This window comes from Athene cunicularia, assembly GCF_003259725.1.
Source record: "Athene cunicularia isolate RWA chromosome 19 unlocalized genomic scaffold, athCun1 chr19_part1, whole genome shotgun sequence".
NCBI lineage: Eukaryota > Metazoa > Chordata > Aves > Strigiformes > Strigidae > Athene > Athene cunicularia.
The window spans coordinates 4,322,903-4,337,045 of record NW_020799124.1 but is presented as its reverse complement, the minus strand read 5'-3'; the positions used below and the strand labels follow the sequence as shown (position 1 = coordinate 4,337,045).

The window sequence follows — 14,143 nt, the reverse complement described above, 5'->3', positions numbered from 1 at the left end:
CGGCGTTGGCGCCGCATCCCGGGGCGCGGGGTGATGCTGTTCTCTGCCCCTGCAGGGCGGCGGGTTTGCGCCTCCCGGGAGGCACGCGGCCCTTCGGAGAGATGCTGAGGTTTTCTTTTTCGGAAATTGCTCCTTGTGAAACGGCTCTTAGGGTGCCACGAGGTTTCACCGCTCCGGACAGTTTTTCGTGTCACAGTTACACGTAGGGCTGCACCCAAGAGGCACAGCTTGGTGGCAGCACTGTACGGGTGGTTCTTCCAGTCTGAATAAGGGATTGCTGTTACAACCCGTTTCTTTCTGAAAAGACTGAAAAGCAGCTGGTATCTTGTTCCTTTCATTTCTTTTTCCATAGTTCTTCAAAAACAGAACCGCTCCGCTGGTCCCTGGAAATACCACCTTCAACAGAGAACTGTTATCAGCCTGAAAAAAAGAGACTCACAGTGCTGATGTATCAGAGCATCTCATAGGCAGCTTGGAGCAAGTACGAATTCCAGATGTTTTTGCTGAATCTAGAGAACCGATCAAGCTCCCAGAGTTAAATTCTGGACCTTTTGAAGCAAACATCTCCTCTGCCACTGATCTTAGTGAAATCAGGTTTTGACTATGGGATAAAAGCAGAGGGAGGGTGTTTGCTAGCACGTATCAGAAAAGTTTTTCGGGTTCTATATTGAACTCTGTGTGCCTGACACAGCTAACACAGAGGCCTCCTGTCCTCTCAGGGATTTCAACATGAATATTCCTTCCCTTTCCCTAGTGAAGACACGTTCTCTAATCTGTGAGATTGTCATGGTGGCTACTTGTTAAGTGTTGGAAGCGTGAGAAAAGCTGAAAAATCTGTAAAACACACGTTTCCTTGACACAAGGTGCCCAGAGCAAACACAGGACGGGATGGAGATCCAGTGATTTGGGTTTGCCGTGGTGCCAAGGAGGAATGTGGAGGGAGGCAGAGGCCGCCCAGTCCTCTTCTTTCACTTATCTCGAGGAAGGATTTACGTCCTGCTCTACCCCCTTCTCTGAGGGGGCAGTAGCCTGCTGACATTGCCTCTCATCCTCCCACTTTTCTCACAAAAACCAGCGCGCCCCTCACTCCAAGGAATATGCTGGGTCATTACTCAAAAGACAATGGCTTGACCACAGTCCCACCCGCTCACACATACATACAAAGATAAATACTCCCCCGAGTTTGTGTCTATCTCAGAGGGACAGATCGATGGGTTTGTGCTCCTGGTACTGGCTGGTATTGATAAACTAGACTTCCCATGAGAAATTTTGCTTTAACGTAGATATGTTAGGAAAAATTCATCTTGGAGCCTGTTAGATTTATGTATTGGATTGCTGTCTTAGTTACTGTGATGCTGAGTGGTTCATAAATTGATTTTAGTACTGAGCAGCTTCAGAAGAGATTGAAATAGAAGTGAATTAGGGGAAGCTTCCCATCCTGGTATTGCTCATGAAAATGGAGAGACAAGCATTTTACATATATATATATATATACTCAAATTTGTGCATTTTAATACAGTAAAGTATATTCCTCGATATCTCTGGTTCTTGGAATCAGAAGTGTGTACATGTGGCAATTAGTTTTTTGTACCTCACAATCTTATTTCTGATTTTCCATTTTCGGTTGCTTTCAAGTCCTGATTGGGTCACAAATAAAAACCTGTGTCATGGACACCACTGCCAGTTCAGACTCCTCCTGTACCAGGAGATATCTCCCCAAGTTGGCATGGTTCAGCACACCTGAATCCAGGGCAGAGCCAAGCAAGGAGCGGCAGTGTTGCCATCCACCCCGCTGCGTGTGTGACAGAAAACAGGGTGAATCATGAGCAATCTCAGTTTATCAGCTGCAGATTATCAATTTACCGGGTTTGGGGGAAGAAGGTGCCTAGCCAAACTCCACAGCTGGCTCTAGCCAGTACCAGGCGTTCTCTTTCCTGAGCAATGAAATGATCTCAGGCCCGCTCAGGTGTTTGCTGTTCCCAAAGAAGGAGAAGTGTAGAGACTTGGTACTACTCCTCTGTTCAGCTTTCTTGTCCTTCTTTGAGCCAAGTTCTTCTTCTTTCCCTGTGTAGAAGGACCTTTATGAGGCATTAAGTACATGGAAAGCAGAAGATGCTGGTCTGGGAGAGAGAATCGATCCCCTTGAAGAGCTTCAAGAAAGAGAGCGGCTGCAGAGGACACGGTAGTGCGCAGCAGCGACTGGAGTGGTGGCTTTATAAAGGAGACACTCTTTCAAAGGTTCCTTTTTTATTCACATGATAATTTTTAAGTTTCAGTGCACGATGGCTTTTCTTAGGAAAGGGAAATGTGTTGTCTGCTTTTCTCACTGCTCTAAACAGGTCTTGCACGGAGCGACACACGGAGTGGACAACTGTCAGTGAAGGGACCGCAGTATACCAGAGGTTGTGGTCTTCCTGCCCATCCTCCCTCCCAGACCTTCTCCACTTCACACCAAAGTCCTGCCCTGTTCTCAGGCACCTGGAGATCTCTACAGTCAGATGGTACTTGGTAAGTCTGGGCACGCGAAAGCTGCACTAGTTTTTTGCTTACTTTTCTAAGGGAAGGAATGTTAATTGTAGAATAAGGAGTTGCAAGGACAGTTTTCTTTTCTCAAGGCTAAACAAGCCCATCTCCTTCAGCCAATCTTATTATTCTCCCTCTTTCTGTCCTTTTTTTTCTAGTTGCTTCTCTGAATTAAGTATCCTTCATTACTTGGATCCCTTTTGTTGTCCCTTATGGCTCTCAAGGAGGTCGGCTCTTGCGGTGGGTGATGCTATTTTCCTTTTTAGATGGTTTTTCTTAAATGCATTACAGGGTTCTGTGACTTGTAATTTCCGATGAGTGCCATCCAGCCATTTAATTCTATGCAATTGCTATAGTAGATGCCAAACACATTTGCAGTAATTGGATGGCACTTAAGGGATTAGTCAAGACTGCCAAGACTCACAGTCATCCAAACCACAGCTGGGGTTTTGTGCTGTTTCCATGGAAGCCTTGCTGTGTCTGCTACTAAATTTATTTGCAATCTACATTTTGAATAAAATCCCCTGTGAAAAAGCCTTGTCAATGTTTATGGCCTTGCTGTGTGGCCCTGACTTTAGTGCACTCTGGCAGTGGCACGGTTATGCCATCTCCCTGAATGACAGAAGGTTTATAAACGACTCGTTCAGAGTCATTAAACATCTGACCCCAGCCAGGCTAACGTGTTGGCAGGCTGTTTGGGGTCCAGGTGTCATGAGCAGAGAAGCTGCTGCAGATATCCTAGAGGCTTCTGAGCTCTAAGGGCCGTTCATGATCTTTATACGTCATGCAGAGGTGGCAGAGTGTCTGCAGACTCAGCTTCTTGGGGGAGGGAGGGTCTCTCTGCACTTGAGTGGGAAATACAGACTAGTACGGATTGTGTCCTAAACACTCTTCCATTCAGGTCTGCTCTTCCAACGCTGCTTATTAGGCTGGAGGGACTTGTTATTCTGCCTTTGACTTGTTGTATTGGGGAGAGACGACTCTCTATGCTGCTGGTAGCCCAGGAGAGCAACAACAGATACTTGTTCTCTACCCACTGACTGGTGCTGATCATCCACCCCCATTAGCTGTCTTACCTCTGAGTCCTGGTTTGGCTCCGTCACTCCAGGTTTGGATATTAGCCTCTGATAGCTGAGCTTGGCCTAATAAATTTTGGCTATTTTTGTGGTGATCTGACCAAGGAGTAGGAGGTGTGAAGGTGGATGGTGACTGACAAGAGCTGATGTATCCGAGATACAATTAAAAGCTATCCTTGAAGGGGAGGACAAGATGCATTTTGCAGTGCTATTTTAATCAGGGTGATACCAGCTGCTTATGTCTTTCTCGTATGCCAGGGAGATTCACAAGCCTTGGGTTAGAATTCCCTCAGAAGCTGACAAAGGTTCATGTATTGAACTGTAGGAGAGCAGTGGCCTGGTGGTTAGCAGGACTGAGTGAGGTGGAAGTCTGCCACTCAGGAAAAGGGCATAAGTAGTTCTTCATTAAGTGCTGGTTGGTGATGTGAGAGCATCAGATGGGAGCCGTGGAGCGCATTGCTGGGCTTGAGAGCCTGTTGGGGCAGCTTTATTTGGAGGCTAATTGGATTGCAGCTCAAAAGAGAAATTTCCTGTCTCTTGTTATATCAGGATGAATGAACTGGAATGGAGCTGCGCAGCTGCACGGAGGCTGCTCTGGCTCTGCCAGCTTGGCTAAATTGGCTCCAGTGCATCTGTGCAGCGCAGCTGGGACCCCTCAGCCTTTTGCCACTGGTAACACCTGGCTGGCTTAGAGCATTGCCAGCCTGCAGAGCTAAGGCAGGGTCAGGTGCCAGGCTGAGGGTGTTGCTCATGAAACCTTTTCCTCTGGGGGTCGAGCTGAGTAGCATGTGTGTTTTCCTATGGCTGGTTGATAATTCCGTGGAGGAGAAGGCAGAGGCCTCAGTCTAGGCTTTCTAGCTGTTCACATGACAAAGGTGAGGGAAGGGGATGAAGGTGTCCCCTCAGCACTTGCAGCAAGGTGAGCTCAGATAGAGCTGTCAAGCCAGGACCCGTTTCACATCCTTCCAGATCAGGAATGATACACATTGGCACAGAAGTAAAAAAAACCTGATCTGTCAAGTATATTCAAAAGCAGGGCTTCACCTTTAAGTCAGTGGTTAACGTGAATACACATTTTATTAAAAACTTTCAGCCTTTGATTTAACATTCTCCTCTTATTCCCCAGTGATGCTTTTATTGGCTGACTTTAGAAGGTGAAAACATTGCAATACAGCACTGCACAATCCTGCTGTTCCAGCTATCATTGCACTCAATCTCTCAGCAATGTTTTATGTGCATTTTTATTTACTTTCTGTTATCTGGTTCAGCGCCAGCTGTCTCACAGAACAGGGCATGATGGATTAGTTTCATTAGATGTTCAGTATTTTTACTTCATTTCTGCGCCTCTTCCTCAAGCGCTTTCACTTCTTGGGTTGGGGGAGAGGAGTGGATAAACACACTGGCTAATGATAACAAGACCTCCTGCACGCTGTACAGGGGATTCAAGACTTGAGGGAGCAACCTGGAATGCATCTGAAGGCTGAAAATGGCTCTCCTGGAAAATTAAAATATATCCTGGAACTTCAGCATGCTTCCATTTCTCACTCCCGCAGACAGGTTTGGATGCTCCTGTAGATAATGACAGAAAGACTCTTTCCACAGATTCCATTTCTAGGCAAAAGAAACCAAAACAACCCAGAATGATTTTCTAATAACTCCTGAAAGAAAGATTTCCTTTTCCATTGTTCCTGGGTGTGCAGTGGTGCTAGTTAGGAGGACAAATACCGAGGCTGATTTTTGTCAGTTTTTCATTGGCAAGTGGCAACTTTTATTTACACTGCAAAGTCACGGCAAGGATTAAAAGAGAAGCTGAACGGAGCATTTTTCATTACAGCCTGCACACAGGTTTCTTTGTTCTTGCATCAACACCTATTATCTTCAGAAAGCAGCTTATGCTTGATGTTACTGATTTCCCTGTGTTTCCGTGTGCATGAGCTGTGGTTTAAAACGAACTTCCTCTTTCAACCTGTTCAGGTTTTATTTTGAGATGTTGACCTACGAGTATGATGCTATGAGAGAGAACCACTAATGGAGAGAGCTGACCTCTGCCTTTCCCACTGTCCGTTTCCTTGCCAAAATAGTTTATCTCCTCTTTACATCCTCTGCTCCTTGTCTCCTTTCTATTTCAGTAGCAGGTCTGGCGCCTGTTTCTAAAGGACGACGCATCTGCATCGCTCAGGCATTTGCTGCAGGAGCATTTCCAGTGCTTCAGAAATCTCTCAGCATCTTATGAGTCAGCTGTCATGTGTTTGGAAGCTGATGTTTTTCTGTTGCACTTGATAGCTCAGTGAAGGCCAGAGTGGGGATCACTGGGAGAATTAATGCCTGGGGGTGATCATTTGGAGCTGGAAGCGAACAAGGCAAGTGCCTAAACGCCTCCAGCAGTCACTCATGAATCACGTCTGCACTGGCCAGGGCTGCCATTGCAGGGAAAACACGTGGTCTCTTCTGGGTGCAATTTGAAGATATTACAGGGCTGATCTTGAAATGTTTCTATGCTACAATACCATAGAGTGGCAGATGTGACCTTGCTGTGTTTTAAATGCCACCGTGTCAGGGCAGGGGTCTGAAGTTTAATTTCCACCGTCCCTTTACGTGGTGTTTACAGGCTCGTGCCTGGGCTGAGTTCAGCTCTGGGGCAACATACCACCAGAGTGGTACCGACAGGTGGAGGGAGCAGGCTGAGCACACAGGGACGTGTATCCTACGACTGTGTGTGCATAATGAGAAGGCAATTGTTGTGAACAGCATGAGGATTTATGTAGCATGTAAGGAATTAAAAAAGAGAAAGGGACAGTTTCGGTACCAGAGGAAAAATCCTCCTTGTGAGAATTTCAAGACTGAGTAAATAGCCCTCATGGGAAAAAAGCAGAACTGTTTTTTTTCCATGGGAAGTTCAAAATGTTGGACTCAAGAAGGGAGATAGCTTGCAGAAAAGATCCAGCCTCAGTCCCTTGAGGAGGACTAAGAGTAACTACTGGGTTTTGTCTTTAACTGGTAATGATTAGATTTTGCTAGGTTACTTACTACTCCCCCAGGAGTGAAGCTGGTTATGTTTGAACAACCCACAGATACTTTGAGAAACGCACCAGTAATCTCAATCTCCAGGCAAGAAAAAAGATAAGGTTGTGAAAATTACAAAGTGATAAGAAAAAATATCTGTAAAAGCATGCCAGCGACGCTGTTGTCAGCATGCATCTAGCCTGTGCTGAGCAGTGTTCAGAATATTCTGAGGAACATTTGGTAAAAATTGAAGCTTTTTAATCAAAATCAACTATTGCAACTCCGCTTCTGCTTGATGGCTCTAAAAAACGAAGAAAGTATCAGTTTTATATGCTTTTTTTTTTTTTTAATGATCAAACCTTGTTGACATCTTCAGGTTACACCTATAGCAGGAAAAATTCTCACTCTAAGGAACATTTTCTCTAACGTGTGTAAATCCATTCTCACATTAATTGACCTGGAAAATAATTACAAATCTCATAGCAGACCTGTGTCTTTGCCAATAAATAAAACCAGGCCAGGAGGTAACACACTGTTTAACTGCTGGCGAGCTTCTTTGTCTGGTTTTAGCCTGTGAAGTCACCCAGCCAGATGAGGAAGATGGGGATGGAGGGGGGGGGTGTCTCCAGACACTACCAAGGGTTGTCTTGTCTCCACTGATACTTCATTTGTCCATGAACTTGGCTGTCATTAGTGTAGCAGGAGCAATGGTGGAGGCAGTCCCGAGACATGGGATACACTTGCTGCTTAGTCCTGTCGCTGGGGCAGTTTCAGCAGGGCCAGGGCGAGCAGATGGTGTTTTTGCAGGACCAGACCCACGATCAGAGATGACGCTTGGCTGTCACCCAGCGCCTTGTTCTTGCAAAGTGTCTCATCAAGGAGCAAACTGGGCAGAAGAGCAGATGGTGGCTCCGTTAGGATGCTCCTGTCTCCATACAGCTCTGGTCTGTCTCCCTGTGCACAGCCCCAGCAGAGCTTGGCTCTGGGGTCTGGGCAGTGCTGAGGGAAGATAGGCTGAGCCTACCTTTCTTCCTTACTTGTTTCTGGCTTCATGGACCACCGTGGCCTCCTTTCTCCCCACAGGAGTGCGTTTTCTTGGAAGGTTTTCTCTCCTTTGGTTGTTATATGTTTTAAGATTTTATTGGTGCTTCAGGCTTTTGGACAGAGGATCTTTAAGCCTGGACCTAGTGACAGTCTGGTCTGTAGGCATCTGGTAAGGAGGGGTGGGTACAGTGGCCAAATACTATTTGAGGATGAGGGAAACTGTGAGTAACATGCTTGAGTGAGAAAGAGGGCTCCGGGAGGGACTTGGGGAGTAGCCAACATGTTTTGTGAGATAAAGAGGGGCTGCCCAGGTGGGTGTGCAGATAGGGAAGGGAGAGGACGTGGGAACGGGAGAGAGGAGCAAGACCAGCCCTTCACTTGCGCCGAGCCCGAAGGGTGGCTGCGACGTCTGAGAGCAGGCTTGGGGCTGGGGCGACCTCTCCCACACCTTGGGCCCAGGTGGTGGAGCAGACAGGGGGTGCGCAGGAGCGGGGGACTCACTCCCTCGGCAGCCTGCCCGTCGCCCCAGGAGCCCCTCGTGGAAGAGCCACGTGCAGGAGCGGTCGCCCACCGTGAGGCTGGAGCTGGGGAGGCAGCAGCCGCTGCGTTAAAAGGAGGCCACAGGCAGATTTCTGTTCTAGTTTTGCAGTTGCTGGAGAAAGGTTTCTTTCGCTTTGCAGAAGGAAACTCTAGGGATGGCTGTGGGATGAGGAACAAAATGAGGTATTTTGAGGATAGCGTTTCGTTCGTTATTGCGCTGTTTGCGATTCTCTTGTGATTTGGAGCAACCTTGTCACATATTCTTTAAAAATCTGATCCATCTGTTTAGATTTGATACAGAATTTAAGGAGGATGAAGGATAAAATTTTCATAGAACCCAAGGTCTTGAGAATGATTCTGCCTGGGAAGAGAGGTGTGTAGAGCAGAGGTGTGTGTGCTGGGGATCACCCCGCTGTGCTGCCTGCTGCCTCCACAGCGTGAGCCACTCTCTTGACCCGTGTTCAAGCACGTACCACAGTTGCATAGTGAGTATCCCAAGAGCCTTCCCCGTCCTGACAAAGCCCCATGAGCTAACTGAGTGCTCAGGTGTGAGCTAATTGGGTTCTCACGTATGAATGCTGTGAACCCTGCACTTTATGTCAGATACAACAGCTCGTGTCTCCGAGTAGACGCTCTCTAATAGATTCAGCTGTGGGCAGTCCATGTCCCCCATGTGGAGGAGACAGTGCCCACCCTTCTTGGCTTAAATAATGTTTCATGTCCTTGCACATGCAAATGCCTCTGTTACACTGAGAGTCACCTCTTGCAGTACTGGCTAATAAAAAACTTTTATCCCAGTGAGGGTTAAACTGTTCCTCTCCCTTTGGTATTTCAGGAGATGCTATGTTCTGTATCTATGTGTGCCCAGCTCAGCACTCCCTGTGCGTTTCAGTGAGACGTGATGGTGATTGAGCCCTTAACCACACGCAGAATTTATTTATGAGCTTCTTAAATTGGGGTTTTGGTGGGAAGATACAGTAGCCAGGCAGGTATTTTGGATGACGGGTAAGGACCCAAGTCCTCATTGCTCATGCAAACAAGAAGTTAAAAATTTAACCAGGTGCTTTGCCATCATGTAAAGGCTGAATGAAGGCTGCAGTACTGAGAGACTATAGCTCTGTCACCTCGGGTGCTGTAACATGTTTCCTTATAAACATTTTGTGACTGTGGGGGAGAGAATGAAGCTTGGGAGCAAAACTGAGGCGGGGACTTCCCCAGAGGATGGATTAGCTGGAAAGCAGCTAGAGGAGAGATCTGGTGTTAGTGCAGCTGCTGGAGAGCAGCTGCCGGGAGGGAGGAGATCAGCCTCTCGCTCTGAAGGGGTTGGTGTGGTAGGTTCCCATGCAGAGCACGTGTGGATAATGCGAGCTGCAAACGCTGCTGCCTGCTCCAGCCACCGGTACCGAGCGAGCCGGGAGCATGGGGCAGGTGGCTTGGAAGGGTTTATTTCTATCGCTTTTTGATTATAAAACGGAGAAATACGTCATTGCGAAGAACAAGAAGGTGGGGATTCTCTATCGAGTGGTGCAGCTCTCCATTCTGGCTTACCTGGTGGGGTAAGGATCACCCTGCATTTCACATGCTGCTGCGGCTGCATTTGCTTGCTGTGTTGTGATGAAGATTCATATAGGATACTCTGCATGCAGTGACAGCTTGCTGTGCCTTGTGATTTTAATGCGGATAGTTATGCTTGTTTATACCGCTGGATTTGGTTATGTCTAATACATTATATCTGATTTTTCACCTGCTAGAGATTGCTAGATTCAGTTCTACCTTCCAGATTAACGTTGGGTTAAAAATAGATCAAATGGCCGTACGGCTTTGTACTGCATTATTTACGCCTTTATTTCTGTATTCCGTGGGAACGGTGCCAAACCTTCACTCCTGACTCATTAGAAACAGCAGCATTTATGGCCACGGTTGTTGAGCCCTGGGACAAACCTGGGCTGTCTGCGTGACTGCATGACATGCTCAAGTCTAAATGGGAGGGAACCAGGCACAAAGTGGCAGATTTCATTGCTGGAGCGGGCTGCAGCAGCCGGGGCTGTGGAGTCAGAGGCAGCGTGAAAGTTGCCTGCCTGGCATTTCTTTCAGAACAGGGCGAGTTGGCACGGAGATAGCTAGAGCACCTCTCGGAAAGGGCCCAGTTCTGCCAGAAGCTGGTCACACTGACCTACAACAAACACGGCAATACTCCTTGCAGCTCGCAGGATCGGACATGGAATTACCCAGCCTGTGTGCTGCCTGTGGCCACGGCTTCCCGGAGTTTCTGAGGCTTTGCAGAATGTGATTCATAGGTCTTTACCCTCTCACTGTCTGTGCTTCTGAGTCCCTTCACCTTTCTCACATCTCCTGCTTTCACTGATTAAATATAGCAGAGTAATTTTGACGTGCTGGGATTATTTATAGAAAGGGGCACAGTTCCGGAGCCTGCTTTAGTTAGCAGGGCAGAGATGAAGTCTCAGCAGTCTGGCATGTATTAGCTGCTAAAGGAGGAATCCTGTAGATAACATTGCTGAGGACACATCCTCCGTCCAAGAGGGATATAGCACGACAGTGACCGTGAGTGTTCAGAGACTGTCTAGGCCACAGAGGCTTTTTTCTTCCCTAGGCAGCTATTGCCTTCTGCAAGGCTTTGGCACCGTGGCTGATGGTGCCTGCAGTGACTCCTGCGTGGCTGGGGGCTACCGCAGGTCCCAGCCGTGGCAAGTGTTAGTCTGGCTGCTTGATTACGTACCTGTACCTGTACCTGTTCAGGGGCTGGCTTGGGGCTTGGGATTATCAAACCCCTCCGGACCATTTCTTGCATGTAGCTGCTATTTCTCCCCCAATTCACTGCAGAAAATGTAAGGGTCTGCTTTTTAGCTCTCCCGGGAGAGAAAAACAGTGTTCTTGGGGAAAACAGGAAAGTAGGAAACTTCACAGGGGTGGGGGATGTTATTATTCAGGTTTGTCCCAAGTAGCAGGCGAGGGGCAGCACATGTGGGTGCTGCTCAGCCTCAGAGATGGCTGCGTTCCCCTTCTGCATGCAGCAGGGCGCTCCAGGTCAGGGCACTGCAAAGGGGAACTGTGCCAGCAAACGCAGCCTGCGTCCCTCTCCCCAAACCTGTCCCAGCACCCTCAGCTTCTTCAAGGGTCCGGGTGATTTGTTGTCTTGGCAGGTGACTTTGGCAGTATTGTGGAGAAGCTGGAGGCATTTCATTTAACCCAGAGAGGTTTTCACCCTATGGTACGGAGCTCTTGCTGCTTCAAGTGGGAAGAAGTAAGCAAAACCTTTCCTGGGAGTGCTTAGTGAGGCAGCAGCTCTTCCAGGTGTGCTGGGGAGAAGCCTGAAGCACAGTGCAGGGGCCAGGGTGCACTCAGGTTGTTACCATCCCACCGGCTTACAAAAGATCCTGTATCCAGCTGAGAATATTCCCTACAGATTTCTGTTAGTGATACTCAGTTCACCTGCTGGAATTGCATCTCCCCAGCCACGGGCTGTGACGGCAGACTGCTAAAATGGGAGCAAGTCATGTATTTGTGAAACCACACTGCAACTTGCAAAAGCTGATATTATTTTTCATCTCGAGGAAGACAGAGCCCTGCCCTCCCCACTTTCCATGGAGCTTGCACAGGGCAGGGACGTGGGAGGTTTTGGTTTTTTACCCTGTGACCACTTATTACACCTTTCCCTGCATGTGGGGTTTTGGTCCTGACTTTTCCTCCAGTGCTGTAGAGATGCACAGCTTGTGTCAAAAAGTTTATTCTAAATTTGTAGTAGTAGTTGCAGAGGGTTTGGTGTCGTTGGCATGTTTTGATTTGCCCTTGAATGGTGTTTGGCCTTGGTGTAAATCTTCCCTGTTCCCTGACCCTGCTTGCTAATGCTGCTGCCTGCTGTGTTCTTTGCAGGTGGGTGTTTGTTGTCAAGAAAGGCTACCAGGACACAGACACATCCCTCCAGAGCTCTGTCATCACCAAGATGAAAGGGGTAGCCTTCACCAACACCTCGGAGCTGGGGGAGAGGCTGTGGGATGTTGCAGACTACGTGATCCCTCCACAGGTTGGTGTCGTGCTTCGAGCCCAGAGGGCAACTGAGCACCACGCAGCCATTCGCTGCCCCCTTCCCCCCAGTGCTGGGCAGAAGGAAAATGGATCAAAAGGCTGAGGAATGGAGATAGGACGGGGAGGGGTTGCTCACCCATTAACGGTCACGGGCAAAAGACAGGCTGTTAGGGGAAGAGAAAACCCATCACTTTATTTCCAAACACTAACGATAATGAGACTGGGACAGCGAGAAGTGTTGTCATATCTTAAAACCACCATATCTTAAAAACACCTCCCCACACTCTCTCCTTCTTCCTGGGCACAGCTTTGTAGCAGATATTTCTACCTCCTCCCCCAGCAACACAGGGGCAGGGGATGGGGGGTGCAATCAGTCTGTGGCTTTTTCCTCGAAGGTGGGGCCAGCACTCTGCTGCATTCTCCCCCCTGCTCCACGTCGGGTCCCTTTCACAGGAAACACTCCTCCCCAAACTCTCTCCACCGTGAGTCCTCCCGATGGGATGCATTGCTCTCAAGATGCTCTGGTGGAGGTCACCTCTGCATGTTGCAGTCCTCCCAGTGCCAAACTACAACAGTGGGGGGCTTTTTTCTTCCTACAGGGTCCTGGGGATCCTCCACAGGTGGGTCCCTGCTCCTCTGGTGACCCCAATGGGTGGCAGAGGGGTGGCTCTGCCATTTCACCACAGGATACAGGGGGGGCTTTCTGCTGGTGGAAAGGCTGAAGTGATGTATCCAGGTCTTTCCTGTGGATAAGCAGGAGGTGTGCTACAAGAAAGCGATGCTGTACCTTCTGTTAGGGCTTCCCAGCAAATCCCAGAGCAGCCTTGTCTGTCTCGCAAAGGTCTGTGCTCCTTGGCAAGCAGCACCACGCACTCAGCTGAGCAAAGTGTCTGCTTGCCTCTGTTCTGGGGCACGGGGCAGCCCAGAGTGGGGGGGAGATGGAAAGAAAACGGGGTGCAATTTGAATGATGAGGGTTGTTTGAAACGTGTCTGGCTAAACCTGACTTGCTGCTTCCTTGACTTGGACAAAGTGACATCATAGCTGATGCTTAAGGGGAAGAGATGGCAGCAGATGTGGCCCGGCACCAGGCTGGAAATTGCCAGGGGCTGTTTGTGCTTTCCCTGCTAGTGTCCACCCTGTGCACGGAGAGGTGTGAGGGGAGAATCGGGGTCCTGTGCTGACAGGGGGTACAAAGCTGTAAATTGAACAACTTACTTGTCTTGTACACAGGAATAAAACTTCACCTTCCTCCTGCTGCAGCCCACCTTTACTCAGAGCTGTGGGGCTGTGCTCTGCATCTCCACCAATTTCAGGGCAAAGCCTCAGCCTCAGGCCAGCGTGCGCGGTGCAGCAGGGAGGCCAGGCAGTGTGCTTGCTGTGCCTCTTGGCCAGGCTGTGGGGAAGCCCTGGGACACTTAGCAGGTGGCTGGTGTGCACACCCAGAAATGAAATGGTGACGGCGACCAGTATTTTAACCTGTCAGATGTTTCTCCTGTGACTCAGTGGTCTTGTTACTGCGTGTTGGTTTATTGGGAGGCCTTGCAGAGTGGTGTCCTGAGTGAACATCACCAGCTCTGCCTCCTGGTGTGCTCTGCAATGCAGATATCTGCACTAAGGCATCATGAAGCCCAGCGTGACTCTGCCATCAGGCTACGATATTGAATCCAGCATTACTGCAGCCTGCCCCGGTGTACATCAGCCTCCAGCCATCATGGTGGTGTTAGACCCTGGGCTCACAGTGAAACTCAGCAACTTCTGTGGGCTGTGAGTGCAAATGTGGACATCTCATGAGCTTTCCTGCCCTGTGTGGAGCAGGGCCCCTCACCCCAAAAAGGCCATTGAAGGACTCGAGCGTGGCCAGAGAAGGGCAACGGAGCCGGGGCAGGGTCTGGAGCACAGGTCTGCTGGGGAG

At 48.9% G+C, this 14,143-nt stretch overlaps 2 protein-coding genes across 2 annotated transcripts in view; one reads left to right on the top strand and one right to left on the bottom strand.

Annotated features, from left to right (window-relative positions):
- Window positions 1-1,049, bottom strand: part of HASPIN (histone H3 associated protein kinase) — a 3,176-nt gene extending 2,127 nt beyond the window's left edge. Inside the window, exon 1 of the mRNA XM_026861824.1 lies at window positions 1,038-1,049. Coding sequence (XP_026717625.1) covers window positions 1,038-1,049 — 12 coding nt within the window. The remainder of the gene's footprint in view (window positions 1-1,037) is intronic.
- Window positions 1,050-9,385: 8,336 nt separating this feature from the next.
- P2RX5 (purinergic receptor P2X 5) overlaps window positions 9,386-14,143 on the top strand; it is a 12,389-nt gene continuing 7,631 nt past the window's right edge. The window contains exons 1-2 of the mRNA XM_026861797.1: window positions 9,386-9,742; window positions 12,078-12,298. Coding sequence (XP_026717598.1) covers window positions 9,606-9,742; window positions 12,078-12,298 — 358 coding nt within the window. The 5' untranslated portion in view covers window positions 9,386-9,605. The remainder of the gene's footprint in view (window positions 9,743-12,077; window positions 12,299-14,143) is intronic.